The sequence below is a fragment of the Bombina bombina genome, chromosome 1 (genome assembly GCF_027579735.1).
Source record: "Bombina bombina isolate aBomBom1 chromosome 1, aBomBom1.pri, whole genome shotgun sequence".
Taxonomy (NCBI): domain Eukaryota; kingdom Metazoa; phylum Chordata; class Amphibia; order Anura; family Bombinatoridae; genus Bombina; species Bombina bombina.
In genome coordinates, this window is record NC_069499.1 from 1342269793 (window position 1) to 1342297037 (window position 27245).

Below are 27245 nucleotides of genomic sequence, written 5' to 3' on the forward strand. Positions count from 1 at the left end.
TAGTCGGCATAACTCTCCCCTCGTTGTCTGGTGAAATATGTTCAATTTGTACAGATTGACTTTTATTTAAAGTAGCATCAATACAGTTAGTACATAAACTTCTATTGGGCTCCACTTTGGCATTAGCACATATAGCACATGTATCTTCCTCTGAATCTGACATGTTTAACACACTAGCAATTAACTAGCAACTTGGAAATGCTTTTTTAAGTAATTTACAATAATATGAAAACGAACTGTGCCTATAAGAAGCACAGAAAAAATTATGACAGTTGAAAATAATTAAGTTATAGCATCAATCTTTGTCAGAAATATACAATTTTAGCAAAGGATTGTTCCCATTAGCAAAGGATAACTAACCCAGGCAGCAGAAAAAAAATACACAAATAAACGTTTTTTATCACAGTCAACTACAATCTTCACAGCTCTGCTGTGATGATTACCTCCCTCAAAAAAGGCTTTGGAGATCCCTGAGTTCTGTAAGAAAATGAACCTCTGACTGAGTTTTTTTTGATGCGTAGTAAAAGCGCCAAAAATGCCCCCTCCCCCTCACACATAACAGTGAGAGAGATCAGTGAACTGCTTTAATTTAAACAAAAACTATTGCCAAGTGGAAAAAATAGTGCCCAAAACATTTTTTCACCCAGTACCTCAGAGAAATAAACGTTTTTACATGCCAGCAAAAAAACGTTTAACCTCAATAAATTAATTGTTATTTAAAACCTATTGCAAGTCCCTGCAAATTAGGTTAAGTCTATGCATACAGTATAAATCCAGTGAAGTACCATTCCCCAGAATACTGAAGTGTAAAATATACATACATGACAGCCTGATACCAGCTACATCTACTGCATTTAAGGCTGAGTTTACATTATAACGGTATGGCAGGATTTTCTCATCAATTCCATGTCAGAAAATAACAAACTGCTACATACCTCTTTGCAGATTAATCTGCCTGCTGTCCCCTGATCTGAAGTTTACCTCTCCTCAGATGGCCGAGAAACAGCAATATGATCTTAACTACTCCGGCTAAAATCATAGAAAAAACTCCGGTAGATTCTTCTTCAAATTCTACCAGAGAATGAATAACACACTCCGGTGCTATTATAAAATAACAAACTTTTGATTTAAGTTAATAAACTAATTAAATCACCACAGTCCTCTCACACATCCTATCTATTCGTTGGGTGCAAGAGAATGACTGGAGGTGACGTAGAGGGGAGGAGCTATATAGCAGCTCTGCTGGGTGAATCCTCTTGCACTTCCTGTAGGGGAGGAGATAATATTCCAGAAGTAATGATGACCCGTGGACTGACCACACTTAACAGGAGAAATAAACTTTATTTGCACTGCCATGTACAACAAAGAACAGTAAAATTATAATGTGTGTACATTATCACTACAATTTATAGTATAATTATATAAATAAATCACAATATACTGTAAATGATAAAGAGCCAACTGTATATATAAGAATATATACAGTACATACTAGAAAAAAAAATATTGTGTAAATAATCATTCGATATTAAAACTTTTTATGGGTTAATCATTTGCAACATATTAACCCATAAAAAGTTTTAATATCAAATGATTATTAACACAAGATTATTTTTTTTAAAATGTATATTTATTCTTATATATACAGTTGACTTTTTATCATTTTTATTGTGATTTATTTATAGCAGTCAAGTTGGGGACTAATTGTAGTGATAATGTGCACGCATAATTTTACTGTTCTCTGTTGTACATGGCAGTGTGATATCTGAAATTAAATGTATACTATATATAATACAGTTAATTAGGGTCCAGGGATACATGCAGCCAGGCCAGTTCAGTTCCCTAACAACCTGCGGTACTCACAGTCTGAGGAGACAGCTAGAGAGTGCCCGCCGCCGCCAAGGAATTATTGAGCATATGAGGAGTGCGGCGCCAGATCGGGGTGACACACAGCAAGCTCTGTCTTGAACTTAGTCCCCAACTTGACTGCTGGCCTGCCTGAACTTGAACACACTGTCTGCTCTGTCACGTGTCTGCGCTGCGCAATGCCGGCCGGGATGGAAGAGACTAGGCTAGAGGGATAAGTGGTGGGTGAGCACTGTGAGCGTGTTAGGGACCGGATGGAGGAGGGACCGGATGGAGGAGGAGCTTAACTGGCACTGTACAGTGGCACCTAAGAGGAAAATGGTGCTGCAGTGCTGGCAGCCTGCTGGGAGTCCTAAAGTGGCGGATCTCCAGGGTCTGGTGGCCGCAAATGTTTTATGCGACCTTTTGGATCCTGGAAGTTCCGCCACTGATAAAATGTTAAAAAAAAACAATTTTTTTATAAATGACTGCTTTGCTTTCTCCAATTTAGCACCCCAATGCTGGGGCGCTCTAAGGCAGTTGCCTTTTTCCAATTTAGCACCCCAATGCTGGGGCGCTCTAAGGCAGTTGCCTAGATTGCCTTTATGCAAGCGCCGGGCCTGCGTCCTCTGACATTCTTCATTTCATTGCAAGTGCTTATAGCTTGCTGCCCAACACCCTCCGTGTGTGAATTCTCCCGGTCTCTGACAGCGCTGTGTGATTTATGCACACAACTGTCAGCTTAAATCCTTCCCCCTCAGTGTACAGGAAACAGATCAAGCTGTGCTACACCGGACCGGAGGGACTTTTTATTTAAACGGTCACAGTGTTCTTTCATGCCGTTTTCCTGGAGGCCATCAGTAATTAAATAAAAAATAAATAAATCACTTTCCATATTCTCCTGTTTTGCGCGGCCTGATGTACTGCCTGCGCTACACAGGGAGGGAAGGTGCGCTGCCGCGCACCTTAGAGGGAACAGTGGATGCCACTCCTCACAGAGACCGGTGGAGAAATGAATTAACAGAGTAAGCCTACTCTGGTATTCTGACATAGGGCAGCAATCTGTTAGGAAAAGCAAAGCACACTTTACAAGTTCCTATATGCTTTAAAGCTACCACAGCCCTGCTGAAGAGAATAACGTGGAGTACAGCTATACCCAAATTGTGATGGAAGATCAGAGCAATCCTGCCCTGACTTCAAAATAAAAAAATCTTAATAGAAGAATCATAATTAGACACCTAATTACTTCACCTCCTCCTTGCACTAGAGGCAAAGAGAATGACTGGGGTTTATGGGAAGGAAAGTGATACTTAAAAGCTTTGCTGTGGAGCTCTTTGCCTCCTCCTGCTGGCCAGGAGTGATATTCCCAACAGTAATTGAGGATTCCGTGGACTCACCGTGTGATCAGAAAGAAAACACCTTTACCTAAACTATTCTAGAGAAACTGTAAAATACAAGGAATTCTAACTGAATGCCAAGAATAACCCCAATCTAAAGTATGGATTATTTGCATATCAATTGTCGTCTTGGAAAGTTTTTGGTAGCCATTTGCTCAGCTAGGAGTGTTTCGGAGTTATCTGCCCTTTGTTGTAAATTTTCCTATTTGGTTTTTCATCAGGACAAAGCAGTGTTTTGCGTACTTTGTCAGGGTTTCTTCCCAAGGGGGTTTCTTCTATAAAACATAAAAGCAGGAGAATATTGTTCCTTCTTTATATCCTAATAAAAAAACTATTTAGGTTATTGCATAATTTGGATGTGGTTAGCGCTTTAAAGTTTTATTTATAGACGACAAAAAATCTGTCAGTCCTCTAGTTTGTTTTGTTCTCTGGTAAGCGGAGGGGACAAAAGGCGTCTTCTGTTTCGTTCTTCCTGGTTAAGAAGTATGATTTGCAGCGTTTATATAGAGGCGGGTCAGCAGCTTCATTTACGAATCACGGCTCATTCTACGCGTTCTGTTTCTACTTCCTGGGCTTTTAGTAAAGAGGATTCTATAGAACAGATTTGCAAGGCTGCAACCTTGCCCTCATTGCATACATTTTCCAAATCTTATCACTTCGTTGTTTTTGCATCGGCGGAGGCAGCTTTTGGAATGAACGTCTTTCAGGCGGTTGTACTGGATAAATAGGTGCCTGCCTTTATTTTTTTTTGTCCCACTCATTTTTTAGCGGACTCCACGGCTTGGATATTGGTTCCCAAGAATAATGGATTTTGTGGACTCTCAACGCCATAGAAACCTTTATAAATTCACTTTCTTTCTTGGTGGTGCCAGTCCAGGAACCCAACCAAAAAAAGAAAAATGTATTGATGGCAGTCCTGGTTATACGTACTTGTGGGAGGGAGAGGGAAGTAGGAGGGATAAATAATGTAGGAGGGATATAAATGTTGGCAGCAGAGGACTCATTCAAAATGTAATGCACATTAAAATATGAAACTTCTTTTTAATTAAAATGGTTTATAAATTACAAGGTAAACAAAAACAGCTTCAGGACAACAGACAAGATCACATTCACGCAATACTCTCTCAGGTGGAAAGAAATAGATAAAAAGGTGCATTCCTGTAAGGGAAGAACAAGTGGATTTGTACACTCAGGCACATTCACCTGCTGATGCTTAACTTCATTTCATTTCTGTTAAGGCCACAAGTACATTTGGAAACCAGAGAGTAAATATTACACTTGTGCTTGGCATGGAGAAATTTGGGTCATGCTAAGACTGCTTCTGACAAAAGAGGTCCAGTGATATCTAGGTTCTTAGCTGTACCATAGGAGTGGTTTAGTGCACATCTGTTTCATGGTTGCAGAATCAGGATGTTGTGTATCAGATGATGTTAAATGTGGCTGTGGCCCTAGCAAATCATTAGAGAATAGTTCAGTGTTTTAAACACAGGTGTTACAGATAAATAAAAATGCTTATACTGAAGCAAAGAATGAATCTGTATAAAATAATTAAATATACAGTTCTAGAACGTTAAGATGACAAATAGCTGAGTGATTCACATTCTAAATTGCTTTTCTTCAAAGTCCATCAATGAGCACTTTTTAGCAGCGACTTTCCCATTATGTCTGGTATATATGAATAGGACAGGTGTTTGTCATTCCAGACCAGTCATAAGAAGGTGGAGCTCTTGGAAAGCACTGCCATGACGGCCACTCTGTGACGCTCTGCTTTTCACCATCTGACTCAAGGTGCGCAACTGCTTGTAACAGAGCTTGCATTTTGAAAGCCTGTATTGAAAAAGGGGACATTGAAAAGATTGATTACTTTTTATAAAAACACACACACACACATATATATATAAAACATTATTATTTATGGCTCACTATGTTGAAATCTCATACCCCCACAAATGTCTCAGTAAAACAATAAAAAAAACAAGATGTGTTCTTTAAACAATTATATACTTTCCCAGTGAGAATTCTAATCACCTTGTTTCGAATTAAGAAAAAAAGGCCTTGTGTTAATTGAACAGAATCTCCTGGTACCACAAAGATACATACGTCTATTCTTAAATTAAATATATATATACATATATATATATATATACATATATATATATATATATATATATATATAAACATATATATATATACACACACACACATATATATATATATATATATATATATACACACAAACACACACACACACATACACATATATATATATATACACACACACACACACACATACACATATATATATATACACACACACACACACATATATATATATATATATATATATATATATATATGATACAAGAGATAGGGTGCACACAGATAGAACTAAAGGGTAAAGCGTATTGTGCTGGCAATCCTAAATGAATATAAACAAATTAATTAGAAAAGAGCTCTAACATATCAAAAGAGCTAAAGCGGATACCTGGCCGCACCAACACACCCCTACAGTATACTAAGGAATGACATCCTAAACAGGTATGCTGAACATATGCTTTTAATAAAAACAAAGCCAAAAAAGATACATGCTGAGAAAAATGGCAACAACAAGATACAGCACACAAACATATCCCAAGCGTAGTGCACTACTGTCAACTGTGAGCTAGCATTTGCATAGTATAGTTAACTCATGAGAAAGTCCGTTCTTGATGCCGGGCACTTAAGTGTTAAGAACACGCTCCGGTTTAAAGATTCAGACAGATTACCGTCCTTGATATCTCATTATGTGTGTTTGTTCCGGTACCGGATTAAGGATATAATGTGAGAGTCCACAGGATAGTACTAGTACTGTTGCAAACTTAATCCCATGTGCTAATGACAGCTCCAACTTTAAACTTTCAGTGTGCAAGACTTAATACTGCATGGCTTACCTCCGCTATCTTCACACACTCTACGGTATTACCTGGTAGGATCTCATCCGTGGTGTGACTTACAGCGATGTATTCCGCCTATGCAGCTCTTCACTTGCTTGGTTGTGTTGTGTTCACTTGATATCGTCAGATTCACAGCATATCCACCATGCTGGCGTTCTCCACACTGTGTCTTGTTCTACACATTACGCGTTTCGCCCCTCCCCCTTTCCGGGCTGAACTCAGGGCTTCATCAGATGTGTCTAATTAGACACCACAGCAGACTTTATAACACTTGTGCAGATACAAAGTTACACCTCCTTCCTGTATGTTAAAGGGAAGTGTATAGTGCATGTACATTTCAATGGCTACAATTAGGTTACACTACACATTTAATATACAACTAATCTATACAAATATGGCATTTTGCAATTCACACACTTTTGAAAACTGCTTATAATATACTGATAAAATACAGCATTAGATTTAAATGTACACTGAGAATCACTTATGTGAACATGTCTTCATGCCCATTACTAAGCTGCCGTGTATTATTTCATACACATTTTCTAACAGTGTTAATAGATAAGGAATACTTATAGAAAACAGGAAAATTCGATTTTTTCATTTAAACCAAAGGGAGAGAGGGTGTTGAGTCTGTACATCCAGCGTGACTCATGCTGGAGCAGTAATTGGTCAATATTACCTCCTCTCCTCCTTGGTTTGATGTGTTCAATACCCAATACTCTTAGGAGAGAGAAATCAGAGTCATGCATTTTTTGGAAGTGTCTGGCCACTGGACTGTCTGACTCCTTATCTTTAATGCTATCTCTGTGTTCCCTCACCCTTTCTTTTAATTCGCGTGTCGTTTTCCCAATGTAAAATTTGGGACACGAACAGTGTAACATATAAATGACATTTGAGGTATTGCAGACTATTCTTTCATTGATGTGGTAAGACCTATCTGAATATTCAGTGCAAAAATTTGAGGCTTTAACGATGTACTTGCAGTACACACATCTGCCACAAGGTTCGCAACCTTTTCTAGTCTGTGCCTGTGTTAGCCAATTTTTTGGGGTGTCTCTTTGGAACTCACTACGAACCAATTTATCCTTAATACTAGGAGCTCTTTTGGCTGTAAGCAGTGGGTACTCAGAAATGAATTTAGCAACTGAACTATCATTTAATAAAATGTGCCAGTGTTTATTAAGGATATTCCGCAATTTGTTCCAATGGGAATTATATTTTGTTATTAAATGAATACTATTCTCTTCCTTAGGCTTTTCAGTTGTTTTATATAATAATTCATTTCTGGGTTTTTGCCTAGCTCTAAGCCATCCTTTCTTAACTTGATTCTTAGAGTACCCTCTCTGAAGGAACCTCTGAGCCATCTCTCCGGCCTGCCTTTCAAAATCTTGTTCAGTGGAGCAGCACCTCTTGAGCCTCAAGAACTGCCCCACTGGAATGCCATTTTTTAAGGCTTCCGGGTGGTGGCTGGAACCATACAACAGATTATTAGTTGCTGTTTCTTTTCGAAACACTTTGCTTTTTAATAATCCATCTTCAATGGTGAGTTTGAGATCCAAAAAAGTAGTTTCCTTATTACTAATCTGGTGAGTTAAGAACAAATTTCTGTTGTTATTGTTCAGAATCTCAACAAATTTATTGGCTGAAGTTTGATCCCCTTTCCACAAAACTAGGATGTCATCCACATAGCGCAGCCATAGGACGACGTGAGCCTCCACCCATATATCTAATTCCTGGAAGACATCAACTGCCTCCCAGACACCTAGATGGAGACAGGCATAGGTGGGGGCGCACGCCGAACCCATGGCTGTGCCCCTTAACTGTCTAAAAAATTTGCCATCAAACATAAATATGTTATTGGTTAACACAAATTCCAATAATTGGAGTACCAAGGTAGTGTTGTCACTGTACTCCTCTCCACGTAGCTTAAGGAAGTATTCTGCTGCTTCCAAACCTACTTTATGTGGAATAGAAGAGTACAGTGACTCCACATCAAGAGTGAGTAGAAGCATATCTGGTTCCATTTTAATTTTATCCAATTTTCTTAAAACGTCCCCCGTGTCTTGCACATAGGAGGACAGTTCAGTTAAGAAGGGACGTAGAAAAAAATCTACATATCTACTTATCCCCTCTGTTGGTCCCCCAATCCCAGACACTATGGGACGTCCTGGTGGGTGTGTGATGCTTTTGTGCACCTTGGGAATGCAGTAGAACGTAGGGACTACTGGGTGAGTGGGACTCAGAAATTCAAATTCTTTTTTAGTCAATAACCCTGATTCTTTTGCTTGTCTCAAAATGATGAATAAATCATCACAAGATTTTTCATAAGAATGTCTAGTGACAGCCTCATATTGTTCTTTTACACCCAGCTGTCTCAGGACTTCTTTCACATAGTCAGCCTGGTTAAGGATGATGATATTCCCACCCTTATCGGATGGTTCGATCTGAATTTCTTTTTTGCTCATCAAATCTTTGAGAGCTCTTCTCTCTTTTTTACTCAGATTGTCACTCACTATACCTGAAACTCCTATGTCACCTACTTCTCTTTCCACACATTTAACAAAAGTGTGGACACTGGGAGATAAGGATAGTTGGGGCATAAATTTAGACGTAGGTTTAAAATTTGATTTTTTGGGGTACATGATACCTGTATCGGTTTCCTCCTGTTCTTCTAATAAGGATACTAAGTTTGCAACTGCCTCTGTATCCTCACTCTCAACAGGGCCACAACTCTGGGATCTATTGCCCCAAAGTTTTTTCAATAATATTTTCCTTGCAAAAAGGTTTAGATCTTTTACAAATTCAAATTTATCTAAGCCATTAGAGGGACAAAATGATAATCCTTTCTTTAACAATTCAATGTGTACCATATTTAAACTAACTGAGGAGAGGTTGATTACTGACATTTCCTCTTCTATATTAGTTAGTTTGTGTTTTCCCAGAATTGACTCTCTTTCCTCTGATTCCTGGTTGTCATGCGATACTGGGGATTGCTCCTGTATCTCCCTCCTCTGCTCCTTTGTCTCTGTCTGCTGGAATAAGCTCGACCACCTCCCCCTCTTTCGTCTGCCTCCTCTCCGGGTCCTACCCCTAAAGGGATTCTCCCCTGTAGTGCAGTTCTTATGTTTTGGGGGGCATTCTCTAATTCATTCTCAGAGTTGTCTGTACCTGAGTCATATGCATATCTGGTACTGTTGTTATTTCTATATATGTAAATGGTACCTTTTTTAAAATCATCCTGATCCCTAACCATTTTTCGCCTTTTTCTAAATTTAATTTCACCTTGCAAACGTTCTAAGGTTTTTTGAGCTTCCTTATTAAGTTTATCAAAGGCTGGGTCATTGGCATAAAGATTCACCTGTTCATAGATTTTATTAGTCTCAATTTTACTTTCCTCCAATCTTTTTTCATCCTCATCAATCATTAATTGCATCAACTCTAAGGTACATCGTGTTAATATAGCATTCCACTTTTGAATAAATTCAGTGTTTGCTTCCACCCCTCTTAAATTTATTCCTGGGTCTAGTCTAATCCTCAGACCTCTGGGGATCAGTTCTTCTTTAACATACCTTTGTAGGCTAGCTAGCTCCCACTTGATTTTAAGTTCCTTAATTGCTTTTTTCTTATATTCCTTAAATGCTGAAAATACATCATTACTTTTTTCTTCAATATTGGTTTCGTCGATATTGATGGAGGGTTTAAACGCTTCATCAATATCACTAACCCATTTTTCTTCAGTTAGTTTAAATGCCATAATGATAGATTCAGTTGCTCAGTTATGTTCAAAAAACCCCGTTAAGAGACGTCAGAACACAAAAACTACTGTATAATAATAAAGTCTGATGCTCTCCTAAAGAAATAAGGTCTAATGCAACTTATATGTTACTAATTATGATACAAGAGATAGGGTGCACACAGATAGAACTAAAGGGTAAAGCGTATTGTGCTGGCAATCCTAAATGAATATAAACAAATTAATTAGAAAAGAGCTCTAACATATCAAAAGAGCTAAAGCGGATACCTGGCCGCACCAACACACCCCTACAGTATACTAAGGAATGACATCCTAAACAGGTATGCTGAACATATGCTTTTAATAAAAACAAAGCCAAAAAAGATACATGCTGAGAAAAATGGCAACAACAAGATACAGCACACAAACATATCCCAAGCGTAGTGCACTACTGTCAACTGTGAGCTAGCATTTGCATAGTATAGTTAACTCATGAGAAAGTCCGTTCTTGATGCCGGGCACTTAAGTGTTAAGAACACGCTCCGGTTTAAAGATTCAGACAGATTACCGTCCTTGATATCTCATTATGTGTGTTTGTTCCGGTACCGGATTAAGGATATAATGTGAGAGTCCACAGGATAGTACTGTTGCAAACTTAATCCCATGTGCTAATGACAGCTCCAACTTTAAACTTTCAGTGTGCAAGACTTAATACTGCATGGCTTACCTCCGCTATCTTCACACACTCTACGGTATTACCTGGTAGGATCTCATCCGTGGTGTGACTTACAGCGATGTATTCCGCCTATGCAGCTCTTCACTTGCTTGGTTGTGTTGTGTTCACTTGATATCGTCAGATTCACAGCATATCCACCATGCTGGCGTTCTCCACACTGTGTCTTGTTCTACACATTACGCGTTTCGCCCCTCCCCCTTTCCGGGCTGAACTCAGGGCTTCATCAGATGTGTCTAATTAGACACCACAGCAGACTTTATAACACTTGTGCAGATACAGAGTTACCCCAAAAAAACAGAATTTATGTTTACCTGATAAATTACTTTCTCCAACGGTGTGTCCGGTCCACGGCGTCATCCTTACTTGTGGGATATTCTCTTCCCCAACAGGAAATGGCAAAGAGCCCAGCAAAGCTGGTCACATGATCCCTCCTAGGCTCCGCCTACCCCAGTCATTCGACCGACGTTAAGGAGGAATATTTGCATAGGAGAAACCATATGTTACCGTGGTGACTGTAGTTAAAGAAAATAAATTATCAGACCTGATTAAAAAAACCAGGGCGGGCCGTGGACCGGACACACCGTTGGAGAAAGTAATTTATCAGGTAAACATAAATTCTGTTTTCTCCAACATAGGTGTGTCCGGTCCACGGCGTCATCCTTACTTGTGGGAACCAATACCAAAGCTTTAGGACACGGATGAAGGGAGGGAGCAAATCAGGTCACCTAAATGGAAGGCACCACGGCTTGCAAAACCTTTCTCCCAAAAATAGCCTCAGAAGAAGCAAAAGTATCAAATTTGTAAAATTTAGAAAAAGTGTGCAGTGAAGACCAAGTCGCTGCCTTACATATCTGATCAACAGAAGCCTCGTTCTTGAAGGCCCATGTGGAAGCCACAGCCCTAGTGGAGTGAGCTGTGATTCTTTCAGGAGGCTGCCGTCCGGCAGTCTCATAAGCCAATCGGATAATGCTTTTAATCCAGAAGGAGAGAGAGGTAGAAGTTGCTTTTTGACCTCTCCGTTTACCAGAATAAACAACAAACAAAGACAAAGTTTGTCTGAAATCCTTAGTAGCTGCTAAGTAAAATTTGAGAGCACGAACTACATCCAAGTTGTGCAACAAACGTTCCTTCTTTGAAACTGGATTAGGACACAAAGAAGGCACAACTATCTCCTGGTTAATGTTTTTGTTAGAAACAACTTTTGGAAGAAAACCAGGTTTAGTACGCAAAACCACCTTATCTGCATGGACCAAAAACAAAACTTTCCAAGATAATAACTTAATATCAACGGAATGTAAGGGTTCAAACGGAACCCCCTGAAGAACTGAAAGAACTAGGTTGAGACTCCAAGGAGGAGTCAAAATTTTGTAAACAGGCTTGATTCTAACCAGAGCCTGAACAAAGGCTAGAACATCTGGCACAGCTGCCAGCCTTTTGTGAAGTAACACAGACAAGGCAGAAATCTGTCCCATCAAGGAACTTGCAGATAATCCTTTTTCCAATCCTTCTCGAAGGAAGGATAGACTCTTAGGAATCTTAACCTTGTCCCAAGGGAATCCTGCAGATTCACACCAACAGATATACCAAATTATGTGGTAATTTTTCTGGTTACAGGCTTTCAGGCCTGAACAAGAGTATTAATAACAGAATCTGAGAACCCTCGCTTGATAAGATCAAGCGTTCAATCTCCAAGCAGTCAGCTGGAGTGGGTCGAACGGACCTAGAACAAGAAGGTCTCTCAAAGGTAGCTTCCATGGTGGAGCCGATGACATATTCACCAGATCTGCATACCAAGTCCTGCGTGGCCACGCAGGAGCTATCAAAATCACCGACGCCCTCTCCTGATACCGGGCCTGTCCCATTCTTTACTAACAATGTACGCCACCCGCTTGGATATAGGAAAAGCTTCGGGGGGCCCCCGGGCCTCTAAGAACTTTTCCATTTTACATAGTGGTTCTGGAATGACAGATAATCACAATCATCCAAATTGGATAACACCTCCTTAAGCAGAGCGCGGAGATGTTCCAACTTAAATTTAAAAGTAATCACATCAGGTTCAGCTTGTTGAGAATGTTTCCTGAATCTGAAATTTCTCCCTCAGACAAAACCTCCCTGGCCCCCTCAGACTGGTGTAGGGGCCCTTCAGAAACCATATCATCAGCGTTCTCATGCTCTACAGAATTTCTAAAACAGAGCAGTCGCGCTTTCGCTGATAAGTGGGCATATTGGCTAAAATGTCTTTGATAGAATTATCCATTACAGCCGTTAAATGTTGCATAGTAAGGAGTATTGGCGCACTAGATGTACTAGGGCCTCCTGTATGGGCAAGATGGTGTAGAAGAAGGAGGGGATGATGCAGTACCATGCTTACTCCCCTCACTTGAGGAATCATCTTGGGCATCATTTTTACTAAATTTTTTTTTTTATGACATAAAATACATATAGTTAAATGAGAAGGAACCTTGGTTTCCCCACAGTCAGAACACAATCTATCTGGTAGTTCAGACATGTTAAACAGGCATAAACTTGATAACAAAGCACAAAAAACGTTTTAAATAAAACCGTTACTGTCACTTTAAATTTTAAACTAAACACACTTTATTATTGCAATTGCGAAAAAGTATGAAGGAATTGTTCAAAATTCACCAAAATTTCACCACAGTGTCTTAAAGCCTTAAAAGTATTGCACACCAAATTTGGAAGCTTTAACCCTTAAAATAACGGAACCGGAGCCGTTTTTTATATTTAACCCCTTTACAGTCCCTGGAATCTGCTTTGCTGAGACCCAACCAAGCCCAAAGGGGAATACGATACCAAATGATGCCTTCAGAAAGACTTTTCTATGTATCAGAGCTCCACACACATGCAGCTGCATGCCATGCTGTCCTCAAAAACAAGTGCGCCATACCGGCGCGAAAATGAGGCTCTGACTATGATTAGGGAAAGCCCCTAAAGAATAGGTGTCTAAAACAGTGCCTGCCGATATAATCATATCAAAATACCCAGAATAAATGATTCCTCAAGGCTAAATATGTGTTAATAATGAATCGATTTAGCCCAGAAAAAGTCTACAGTCTTAATAAGCCCTTGTGAAGCCCTTATTTACTATCTTAATAAACATGGCTTACCGGATCCCATAGGGAAAATGACAGCTTCCAGCATTACATCGTCTTGTTAGAATGTGTCATACCTCAAGCAGTAAGAGACTGCACACTGTTCCCCAACTGAAGTTAATTGCTCTCAACAGTCCTGTGTGGAACAGCCATGGATTTTAGTTACGGTGCTAAAATCATTTTCCTCATACAAACAGAAATCTTCATCTCTTTTCTGTTTCTGAGTAAATAGTACATACCAGCACTATTTTAAAATAACAAACTCTTGATTGAATAATAAAAACTACAGTTAAACACTAAAAAACTCTAAGCCATCTCCGTGGAGATGTTGCCTGTACAACGGCAAAGAGAATGACTGGGGTAGGCGGAGCCTAGGAGGGATCATGTGACCAGCTTTGCTGGGCTCTTTGCCATTTCCTGTTGGGGAAGAGAATATCCCACAAGTAAGGATGACGCCGTGGACCGGACACACCTATGTTGGAGAAATCAAATTTTAAACCTACGTCTAAATTTATGCCCCAACTATCCTTATCTCCCAGTGTCCACACTTTTGTTAAATGTGTGGAAAGAGAAGTAGGTGACATAGGAGTTTCAGGTATAGTGAGTGACAATCTGAGTAAAAAAGAGAGAAGAGCTCTCAAAGATTTGATGAGCAAAAAAGAAATTCAGATCAAACCATCCGATAAGGGTGGGAATATCGTCATCCTTAACCAGGCTGACTATGTGAAAGAAGTCCTGAGACAGCTGGGTGTAAAAGAACAATATGAGGCTGTCACTAGACATACTTATGAAAAATCTTGTGATGATTTATTCATCATTTTGAGACAAGCAAAAGAATCAGGGTTATTGACTAAAAAAGAATTTGAATTTCTGAGTCCCACTCACCCTAGTCCCTACGTTCTACTGCATTCCCAAGGTGCACAAAAGCATCACACACCCACCAGGACGTCCCATAGTTCTGGGATTGGGGGACCAACAGAGGGGATAAGTAGATATGTAGATTTTTTTCTACGTCCCTTCTTAACTGAACTGTCCTCCTATGTGCAAGACACGGGGGACGTTTTAAGAAAATTGGATAAAATTAAAATGGAACCAGATATGCTTCTACTCACTCTTGATGTGGAGTCACTGTACTCTTCTATTCCACATAAAGTAGGTTTGGAAGCAGCAGAATACTTCCTTAAGCTACGTGGAGAGGAGTACAGTGACAACACTACCTTGGTACTCCAATTATTGGAATTTGTGTTAACCAATAACATATTTATGTTTGATGGCAAATTTTTTAGACAGTTAAGGGGCACAGCCATGGGTTCGGCGTGCGCCCCCACCTATGCCTGTCTCCATCTAGGTGTCTGGGAGGCAGTTGATGTCTTCCAGGAATTAGATATATGGGTGGAGGCTCACGTCGTCCTATGGCTGCGCTATGTGGATGACATCCTAGTTTTGTGGAAAGGGGATCAAACTTCAGCCAATAAATTTGTTGAGATTCTGAACAATAACAACAGAAATTTGTTCTTAACTCACCAGATTAGTAATAAGGAAACTACTTTTTTGGATCTCAAACTCACCATTGAAGATGGATTATTAAAAAGCAAAGTGTTTCGAAAAGAAACAGCAACTAATAATCTGTTGTATGGTTCCAGCCACCACCCGGAAGCCTTAAAAAATGGCATTCCAGTGGGGCAGTTCTTGAGGCTCAAGAGGTGCTGCTCCACTGAACAAGATTTTGAAAGGCAGGCCGGAGAGATGGCTCAGAGGTTCCTTCAGAGAGGGTACTCTAAGAATCAAGTTAAGAAAGGATGGCTTAGAGCTAGGCAAAAACCCAGAAATGAATTATTATATAAAACAACTGAAAAGCCTAAGGAAGAGAATAGTATTCGTTTAATAACAAAATATAATTCCCATTGGAACAAATTGCGGAATATCCTTAATAAACACTGGCACATTTTATTAAATGATAGTTCAGTTGCTAAATTCATTTCTGAGTACCCACTGCTTACAGCCAAAAGAGCTCCTAGTATTAAGGATAAATTGGTTCGTAGTGAGTTCCAAAGAGACACCCCAAAAAATTGGCTAACACAGGCACAGACTAGAAAAGGTTGCGAACCTTGTGGCAGATGTGTGTACTGCAAGTACATCGTTAAAGCCTCAAATTTTTGCACTGAATATTCAGATAGGTCTTACCACATCAATGAAAGAATAGTCTGCAATACCTCAAATGTCATTTATATGTTACACTGTTCGTGTCCCAAATTTTACATTGGGAAAACGACACGCGAATTAAAAGAAAGGGTGAGGGAACACAGAGATAGCATTAAAGATAAGGAGTCAGACAGTCCAGTGGCCAGACACTTCCAAAAAATGCATGACTGTGATTTCTCTCTCCTAAGAGTATTGGGTACTGAACACATCAAACCAAGGAGGAGAGGAGGTAATATTGACCAATTACTGCTCCAGCATGAGTCACGCTGGATGTACAGACTCAACACCCTCTCTCCCTTTGGTTTAAATGAAAAAATCGAATTTTCCTGTTTTCTATAAGTATTCCTTATCTATTAACACTGTTAGAAAATGTGTATGAAATAATACACGGCAGCTTAGTAATGGGCATGAAGACATGTTCACATAAGTGATTCTCAGTGTACATTTAAATCTAATGCTGTATTTTATCAGTATATTATAAGCAGTTTTCAAAAGTGTGTGAATTGCAAAATGCCATATTTGTATAGATTAGTTGTATATTAAATGTGTAGTGTAACCTAATTGTAGCCATTGAAATGTACATGCACTATACACTTCCCTTTAACATACAGGAAGGAGGTGTAACTTTGTATCTGCACAAGTGTTATAAAGTCTGCTGTGGTGTCTAATTAGACACATCTGATGAAGCCCTGAGTTCAGCCCGGAAAGGGGGAGGGGCGAAACGCGTAATGTGTAGAACAAGACACAGTGTGGAGAACGCCAGCATGGTGGATATGCTGTGAATCTGACGATATCAAGTGAACACAACACAACCAAGCAAGTGAAGAGCTGCATAGGCGGAATACATCGCTGTAAGTCACACCACGGATGAGATCCTACCAGGTAATACCGTAGAGTGTGTGAAGATAGCGGAGGTAAGCCATGCAGTATTAAGTCTTGCACACTGAAAGTTTAAAGTTGGAGCTGTCATTAGCACATGGGATTAAGTTTGCAACAGTACTAGTACTATCCTGTGGACTCTCACATTATATCCTTAATCCGGTACCGGAACAAACACACATAATGAGATATCAAGGACGGTAATCTGTCTGAATCTTTAAACCGGAGCGTGTTCTTAACACTTAAGTGCCCGGCATCAAGAACGGACTTTCTCATGAGTTAACTATACTATGCAAATGCTAGCTCACAGTTGACAGTAGTGCACTACGCTTGGGATATGTTTGTGTGCTGTATCTTGTTGTTGCCATTTTTCTCAGCATGTATCTTTTTTGGCTTTGTTTTTATTAAAAGCATATGTTCAGCATACCTGTTTAGGATGTCATTCCTTAGTATACTGTAGGGGTGTGTTGGTGCGGCCAGGTATCCGCTTTAGCTCTTTTGATATGTTAGAGCTCTTTTCTAATTAATTTGTTTATATATATATATATATATATATATATATACACACACACATATATATATATATATATATATATACACACACATATATACTGTATATACATAAACATACATTATATATATATATATATATATATATATATATATACACATATATATATACACATACACACACACATACACATAAGTGTCTGCCTATCTCTATATATCTGTCTAAGTTTATGGACATTTAAATATTTCCTACACAAGGGCTACATGAGGTGCTTCTGAAGAGAGAGAAGGGTGGACTGAGGTGGGGGTGCAGGGCCAGTATACAAATCAAGAAGATTTTACCACATAATTGCAGTGGTGAAGTGGTTGCATGACTGCTTTTTCACAGCTCATTTGTGTAACATCTGTTTAGGCTCCTCAACTTTATTATTGCTGTGCAATGTTGAAAGTACCGAATGTGGCGCAAAGCAGTTTGCTGGGAGTAAGAGCTGGCTTGTTGCACCTTATAGCGGACAGGTAGCCGAGTGTTTTAAACATGGTTCATGTGTGCTGCTCTGCTGAACCAGTGGAAAAGCTAAATAATTTTTGCCATCTTTGACAAGCAGCTTTAACATTACCAGCTATTCCTTCCCCAGCATACATTGTACTATATTATTTTTTATAGTAATTACACTAAAGCTTATTGCCCTAAGTGGGAAAATTGATCACCCAGCATTTCCACTGGTGAGTCTCTTAAAAGCAGGGTTGGGGATTTTCTAGTGTGTCTCTAAGACAATGCAAGAAAGAGCAGACCATTCAGAAACTCTTCAGAAGAAATTGCAAAAGCATGCATAGGCTCAAATGGAAAGACCTGTAAAACCCTTAAAACCAACTTAAAAAGGTACCAAGGGGCAAAAATTTGTCCAAGGACTGGTCTAAAGCATGAACAAAATCAAAATGTATGCTTACCTGATAAATTTCTCTTTCCTGGCATGGAGAGTTGACAATATCATTCCAATTACTAGTGGGATATTCAACTCCTGGCCAGCAGGAGGAGGCAAAGAGCACCCTAGCAGAGCTGTTAAGTGTCACTTCCCTTACCCATAATCCCCAGTCATTCGGCCGAAGGAAAATTGAAAAGAAGATAACACAAGGGTATAGAGGTGCCTGAGGTTTGTACAAAAAACTGTCATCTTAAATTTAAATAAGGACGGGTTGTGTACTCTCCATGCCAAGAAAGAAAGAAATTTATCAGCTAAGCATACATTTTGGATTTATTTCCAATGGCATGGAGAGTCCACGATTTCATTCCAATTACTAGTGGGAACCAATACCAAAGCTAGAGGACAGGGAGGGAGAACAAGACAGGCGGACCTAAACAGAAGGTTCTTCAAGCGGAGGTGCCTTTCTCCCAAAGGAAGCCTCAACCGAGGCAAAAGTATTACATTTGTAGAATTTGGAAAAAGTATGCAATGAGGACCATTTGGCCACCTTGCCGATTTGCTCCACAGAAGCTATATTTTTGAAAGCCCAGGAAGAAGAGACAGCCCTAGTGGAATAAGCCGTAATTCTCTCAGGAGGCTGTTAACACTTCTTAACCAGAGAGAAAGAGTAGTAGAAGTGGCCTTCTAATCCTTACACTTACCAGAGAAAACAACGAACAGGGCAGATGATTGGCGAAAATCTTTAGTTGCTTGAAGGTAAAATTTTAGAGCACGCACAACATCCGGGTTATGCAACTGGTGTTCCTTCTGAGAAGGATTGGAACAAAAAGGAGGAACAACAATTTCCTGATTGATATTGCGATCTGATACTACCTTAGGAAGAAATCCCAGCTTAGTAAGAAGGACCGTATTATCCGCTTGAAAAATAAGGAAAGGGGAATCACACTGCAGAGCAGAAAGTTTGGGAACTCTGCGAGCAGAAGAAATAGCAAGAAGAAACAAAACCTTCCAAGATAAATTAATATCAACCCGAAAGCATCGGCTCAAACGGAGCCTGCTGCAAAACTAAGAAAAAGATTAAGGCTCCAAGGAGGAGCAACAAATTTAAACACAGGCCTGATTCTGACCAAGCTCTGAACAAAAGATTAAAAAACATAATTTATGTAAGAACTTACCTGATAAATTCATTTCTTTCATATTAGCAAGAGTCCATGAGCTAGTGACGTATGGGATATACATTCCTACCAGGAGGGGGAAAGTTTCCCAAACCTCAAAATGCCTACAAATACACCCCTCACCACACCCACAATTCAGTTTAACGAATAGCCAAGAAGTGGGGTGATAAAAAAGTGCGAAAGCATATAAAATAAGGAATTGGAATAATTGTGCTTTATACAAAAATCATAACCACCACAAAAAAAGGGTGGGCCTCATGGACTCTTGCTAATATGAAAGAAATGAATTTATCAGGTAAGTTCTTACATAAATTATGTTTTATTTCATGTAATTAGCAAGAGTCCATGAGCTAGTGACGTATGGGATAATGATTACCCAAGATGTGGATCTTTCCACGCAAGAGTCACTAGAGAGGGAGGGATAAAATAAAGACAGCCAATTCCTGCTGAAAATAATCCACACCCAAAATAAAGTTTAATGAAAAACATAAGCAGAAGATTCAAACTGAAACCGCTGCCTGAAGTACTTTTCTACCAAAAACTGCTTCAGAAGAAGAAAATACATCAAAATGGTAGAATTTAGTAAAAGTATGCAAAGAGGACCAAGTTGCTGCTTTGCAAATCTGATCAATCGAAGCTTCATTCCTAAACGCCCAGGAAGTAGAAACTGACCTAGTAGAATGAGCTGTAATCCTTTGAGGCGGAGATTTACCCGACTCAACATAGGCAAGATGAATTAAAGATTTCAACCAAGATGCCAAAGAAATGGCAGAAGCTTTCTGGCCTTTTCTAGAACCGGAAAAGATAACAAATAAACTAGAAGTCTTTCGGAAAGACTTAGTAGCTTCAACATAATATTTCAAAGCTCTAACAACATCCAAAGAATGTAACGATTTCTCCTTAGAATTCTTAGGATTAGGACATAATGAAGGAACCACAATTTCTCTACTAATGTTGTTGGAATTCACAACTTTAGGTAAAAATTCAAAAGAAGTTCGCAACACTGCCTTATCCTGATGAAAAATCAGAAAAGGAGACGCACAAGAAAGAGCAGATAATTAAAAAACTCTTCTGGCAGAAGAGATTGCAAAAAGGAACAAAACTTTCCAAGAAAGTAATTTAATGTCCAATGAATGCATAGGTTCAAACGGAGGAGCTTGAAGAGCCCCTAGAACCAAATTCAAACTCCAAGGAGGAGAAATTGACTTAATGACAGGTTTTATACGAACCAAAGCTTGTACAAAACAATGAATATCAGGAAGATTAGCAATCTTTCTGTGAAAAAGAACAGAAAGAGCAGAGATTTGTCCTTTCAAGGAACTTGCGGACAAACCTTTATCTAAACCATCCTGAAGAAACTGTAAAATTCTTGGAATTCTAAAAGAATGCCAAGAAAAATGATGAGAAAGACACCAAGAAATATAAGTCTTCCAGACTCTATAATATATCTCTCTGGATACAGATTTACGAGCCTGTAACATAGTATTAATCACAGAGTCAGAGAAACCTCTTTGACTAAGAATCAAGCGTTCAATCTCCATACCTTTAAATTTAAGGATTTGAGATCCTGATGGAAAAAAGGACCTTGCGACAGAAGGTCTGGTCGTAGCGGAAGAGTCCACGGATGGCAAGAGGCCATCCGGACAAGATCCGCATACCAAAACCTGTGAGGCCATGCCGGAGCTACCAGCAGAACAAACGAGCATTCCTTCAGAATCTTGGAGATTACTCTTGGAAGAAGAACTAGAGGCGGAAAGATATAAGCAGGATGATACTTCCAAGGAAGTGATAATGCATCCACTGCTTCCGCCTGAGGATCCCGGGATCTGGACAGATACCTGGGAAGTTTCTTGTTTAGATGAGACGCCATCAGATCTATTTCTGGAAGCTCCCATATTTGAACAATCTGAAGAAATACCTCTGGGTGAAGAGACCATTCGCCCGGATGCAACGTTTGGCGACTGAGATAATCCGCTTCCCAATTGTCTATACCTGGGATATGAACCGCAGAGATTAGACAGGAGCTGGATTCCGCCCAAACCAGAATTCGAGATACTTCTTTCATAGCCAGAGGACTGTGAGTCCCTCCTTGATGATTGATGTATGCCACAGTTGTGACATTGTCTGTCTGAAAACAAATGAACGATTCTCTCTTCAGAAGAGGCCAAGACTGAAGAGCTCTGAAAATTGCACGGAGTTCCAAAATATTGATCGGTAATCTCACCTCCTGAGATTCCCAAACTCCTTGTGCCGTCAGAGATCCCCACACAGCTCCCCAACCTGTGAGACTTGCATCTGTTGAAATTACAGTCCAGGTCGGAAGCACAAAAGAAGCCCCCTGAATTAAACGATGGTGATCTGTCCACCACGTTAGAGAGTGTCGTACAATCGGTTTTAAAGATATTAATTGAGATATCTTTGGGTAATCCCTGCACCATTGATTCAGCATACAGAGCTGAAGAGGTCGCATGTGAAAACGAGCAAAGGGGATCGCGTCCAATGCAGCAGTCATAAGACCTAGAATTTCCATGCATAAGGCTACCGAAGGGAATGATTGTGACTGAAGGTTTCGACAAGCTGAAATCAATTTTAGACGTCTCTTGTCTGTCAAAGACAGAGTCATGGACACTGAATCTATCTGGAAACCCAGAAAAGTTACCCTTGTCTGAGGAATCAATGAACTTTTTGGTAAATTGATCCTCCAACCATGATCTTGAAGAAACAACACAAGTCGATTCGTATGAGATTCTGCTAAATGTAAAGACTGAGCAAGTACCAAGATATCGTCCAAATAAGGAAATACCACAATACCCTGTTCTCTGATTACAGACAGAAGGGCACCGAGAACCTTTGTAAAAATTCTTGGAGCTGTAGCTAGGCCAAACGGCAGAGCCACAAACTGGTAATGCTTGTCCAGAAAAGAGAATCTCAGGAACTGATAATGATCTGGATGAATCGGAATATGCAGATAAGCATCCTGTAAATCTATTGTGGACATATAATGCCCTTGCTGAACAAAAGGCAAGATAGTCCTTACAGTTACCATTTTGAACGTTGGTATCCTTACATAACGATTCAATATTTTTAGATCCAGAACTGGTCTGAAGGAATTCTCCTTCTTTGGTACAATGAAGAGATTTGAATAAAACCCCATCCCCTGTTCCAGAACTGGAACTGGCATAATTACTCCAGCCAACTCTAGATCTGAAACACAATTCAGAAATGCTTGAGCTTTCACTGGATTTACTGGGACACGGGAAAGAAAAAATCTCTTTGCAGGAGGTCTCATCTTGAAACCAATTCTGTACCCTTCTGAAACAATGTTCTGAATCCAAAGATTGTGAACAGAATTGATCCAAATTTCTTTGAAAAAACGTAACCTGCCCCCTACCAGCTGAGCTGGAATGAGGGCCGCACCTTCATGTGGACTTAGAAGCAGGCTTTGCCTTTCTAGAAGGCTTGGATTTATTCCAGACTGGAGATGGTTTCCAAACTGAAACTGCTCCTGAGGATGAAGGATCAGGCTTTTGTTCTTTGTTGAAACGAAAGGAACGAAAAAGATTATTAGCCCTGTTTTTACCCTTAGATTTTTTATCCTGTGGTAAAAAAGTTCCTTTCCCACCAGTAACAGTTGAGATAATGGAATCCAACTGAGAACCAAATAATTTGTTACCCTGGAAAGAAATGGAAAGTAGAGTTGATTTAGAAGCCATATCAGCATTCCAAGTTTTAAGCCATAAAGCTCGTCTAGCTAAAATAGCTAGAGACATAAACCTGACATCAACTCTGATAATATCAAAAATGGCATCAGAGATAAAATTATTAGCATGCTGAAGAAGAATAATAATATTATGAAAATCATGATCTGTTACTTGTTGTGCTAAAGTCTCCAACCAAAAAGTTGAAGCTGCAGCAACATCAGCCAAAGATATAGCAGGTCTAAGAAGATTACCTGAACACAGATAAGCTTTTCTTAGAAAGGATTCAATTTTCCTATCTAAAGGATCTTTAAACGAAGTACCATCTGACGTAGGAATAGTAGTACGTTTAGCAAGGGTAGAAATAGCCCCATCAACTTTAGGGATTTTGTCCCAAAATTCTAATCTGTCAGACGGCACAGGATATAATTGCTTAAAACGTTTAGAAGGAGTAAATGAATTACCCAATTAATCCCATTCTCTGGAAATTACTTCAGAAATAGCATTAGGAACAGGAAAAACTTCTGGAATAACCACAGGAGATTTAAACACCTTATCTAAACGTTTAGAATTAGTATCAAGAGGACCAGAATCCTCTATTTCTAAAGCAATTAGTACTTCTTTAAGTAAAGAACGAATAAATTCCATTTTAAATAAATATGAAGATTTATCAGCATCAATCTCTGAGACAGAATCCTCTGAACCAGAAGAGTCATCAGAATCAGAATGATGATGTTCATTTAAAAATTCATCTGTAGAGAGAGAAGTTTTAAAAGATTTTTTATGTTTACTAGAAGGAGAAATAACAGACATAGCCTTCTTGATGGATTCAGAAACAAAATCTCTTATGTTATCAGGAACATTCTGCACCTTAGATGTTGAGGGAACTGCAACAGGCAATGGTACATTACTAAAGGAAATATTATCTGCTTTAACAAGTTTGTCATGACAATTAATACAAACAACAGCCGGAGGAATAGCTACCAAAAGTTTACAGCAGATACACTTAGCTTTGGTAGTTCCAGCACTAGACAGCGATTTTCCTGAAGTATCTTCTGACTCAGATGCAACGTGAGACATCTTGCAATATGTAAGAGAAAAAACAACATATAAAGCAAAATTGATCAAATTCCTTAAATGACAGTTTCAGGAATGGGAAAAAATGCCAATAAACAAGCTTCTAGAAACCAGAAGCAAAGAAAAAATGAGACTGAAATAATGTGGAGACAAAAGCGACGCCCATATTTTTTGGCGCCAAATAATACGCCCACATTGTTTGGCGCCTAAATGCTTTTTGGCGCCAAAAATGACGCCACATCCGGAACGCCGACATTTTTGGCGCAAAAGGACGTCAAAAAATGACGCAACTTCCGGCGACACGTATGACGCCGGAAACAGAAAAGATTTTTTGCGCCAAAAAAGTCTGCGCCGAGAATGACGCAATAAAATGAAGCATTTTCAGCCCCCGCGAGCCTAACAGCCCACAGGGAAAAAAGTCAAATTTTTAAGGTAAGAAAAAATGATTGATTCAAACGCATTATCCCAAATATGAAACTGACTGTCTGAAAATAAGGAATGTTAAACATTCTGAGTCAAGGCAAATAAATGTTTGAATACATATATTTAGAACTTTATAAATAAAGTGCCCAACCATAGCTTAGAGTGTCACAGAAAAACATAAATTTATGTAAGAACTTACCTGATAAATTCATTTCTTTCATATTAGCAAGAGTCCATAAGCTAGTGACGTATGGGATATACATTCCTACCAGGAGGGGCAAAGTTTCCCAAACCTTAAAATGCCTATAAATACACCCCTCACCACACCCACAATTCAGTTTAACGAATAGCCAAGAAGTGGGGTGATAAGAAAAAAGTGCGAAAGCATATAAAATAAGGAATTGGAATAATTGTGCTTTATACAAAAAAATCATAACCACCACAAAAAAGGGCGGGCCTCATGGACTCTTGCTAATATGAAAGAAATGAATTTATCAGGTAAGTTCTTACATAAATTATGTTTTCTTTCATGTAATTAGCAAGAGTCCATAAGCTAGTGACGTATGGGATAATGACTACCCAAGATGTGGATCTTTCCACACAAGAGTCACTAGAGAGGGAGGGATAAAATAAAGACAGCCAATTCCTGCTGAAAATAATCCACACCCAAAATAAAGTTTAATGAAAAACATAAACAGAAGATTCAAACTGAAACCACTGCCTGAAGTACTTTTCTACCAAAAACTGCTTCAGAAGAAGAAAACACAAAAAATGGTAGAATTTAGAAAAAGTATGCAAAGAGGACCAAGTTGCTGCTTTGCAAATCTGATCAATCGAAGCTTCATTCCTAAACGCCCAGGAAGTAGAAACTGACCTAGTAGAATGAACTGTAATCCTTCGAGGCGGAATTGTACCCGACTCGACATAGGCATGATGAAATAAAGATTTCAACCAAGATGCCAAAGAAATGGCAGAAGCTTTCTGGCCTTTTCTAGAACCGGAAAAGATGACAAATAGACTAGAAGTCTTTCGGAAAGACTTAGTAGCTTAAACATAATAATACAAAGCTCTAACAGCATCCAAAAAATGCAATGATTTCTCCTTAGAATTCATAGGATTAGGACATAATGAAGGAACCACAATTTCTCTACTAAGGTTGTTAGAATTCACAACCTTAGGTAAAAAATTCAAAAGAAGTTCGCAGCACCGCCTTATCCTGATGAAAAATCAGAAAAGGAGACTCACAAGAAAGAGCAGATAATTCAGAGACTCTTCTGGCAGAAGAGATGGCCAAAAGAAACAAAACGTTCCAAGAAAGTAATATAACGACCAAAGAATGCATGGGTTCAAAAGGAGGAGCTTGAAAACCCCAGAACCAAATTCAAACTCCAAGGAGGAGAAATTGACTTAATGACAGGTTTTATACGAACCAAAGCTTGTACAAAACAATGAAATATCAGGAAGATTAGCAATCCTTCTGTGAAAAAAGAACAGAAAGAGCAGAGATTTGTCCTTTCAAGGAACTTGCGGACAAACCTTTATCTAAACCATCCTGAAGAAACTGAAAAATTCTCGGTATTCAAAAAGAATGCCAAGAAAAAATGATGAGAAAGACACTAAGAAATATAAGTCTTCCAGACTCTATAATATATCTCTCTAGATACAGATTTACGAGCCTGTCACATAGTATTAATCACAGAGTCAGAGAAACCTTCTTTGACCAAGAATCAAGCGTTCAAACTCCATACCTTAAAATTTAAGGATTTGAGATCCTGATGGAAAAAAGGACCTTGCGACAGAAAGTCTGGTCTTAACGGAAGAGTCCACAGCTGGCAAGAGGCCATCCGGACAAGATCCGCATACCAAAACCTGTGAGGCCATGCTGGAGCTACCAGCAGAACAAACGAGCATTCCTTTAGAATTTTGGAGAATACTCTTGGAAGAAGAACTAGAGGCGGAAAGATATAGGCAGGATGATACTTCCAAGGAAGTGATAATGTATCCACTGCTTCCGCCCGAGGATCCCGGGATCTGGACAGATACCAGAGAAGTTTCTTGTTTAGATGAGAAGCCATCAGATCTATTTCTGGGAGTTCCCACATTTGAACAATCTGAAGAAATACCTCTGGGTGAAGAGACCATTCGCCCGGATGCAACGTTTGGCGACTGAGATAATCCGCTTCCCAATAGTCTATACCTCGGATATGAACCGCAGAGATTAGACAGGAGCTGGATTCCGCCCAAACCAAAATTCGAGATACTTCTTTCATAGCCAGAGGACTGTGAGTCCCTCCTTGATGATTGATGTATGCCACAGCTGTGACATTGTCTATCTGAAAACAAATGAACAACTCTCTCTTCAGAAGAGGCCAAGACTGAAGAGCTCTGAAAATTGCACGGAGTTCCAAAATATTGATCGGTAATCTCACCTCCTGAGATTCCCAAACTCCTTGGAAGTTTAAACATAATGTTACCAAAGCTCAGAGTGGAGCTATTTCTACTTTATGCAAAAAAGATATAGTGGTGAGGGGGGCAGACAAGGGAGGAGCCATAGTTGTCCTAGACAAGGACTACTACATTAGTGAACTCACTAATCAA

General features: G+C 39.3%; 1 protein-coding gene across 1 annotated transcript in view; it reads right to left on the minus strand.

The window, feature by feature from the left end:
* Positions 1-4263: 4263 nt before the first annotated feature.
* The window catches only part of KATNB1 (katanin regulatory subunit B1), a 347224-nt gene continuing 324242 nt past the window's right edge, over positions 4264-27245 (minus strand). The window contains exon 12 of the mRNA XM_053719531.1: positions 4264-5105. Within this exon, the coding sequence (XP_053575506.1) occupies positions 4937-5105 (169 nt within the window). The 3' untranslated portion in view covers positions 4264-4936. The remainder of the gene's footprint in view (positions 5106-27245) is intronic.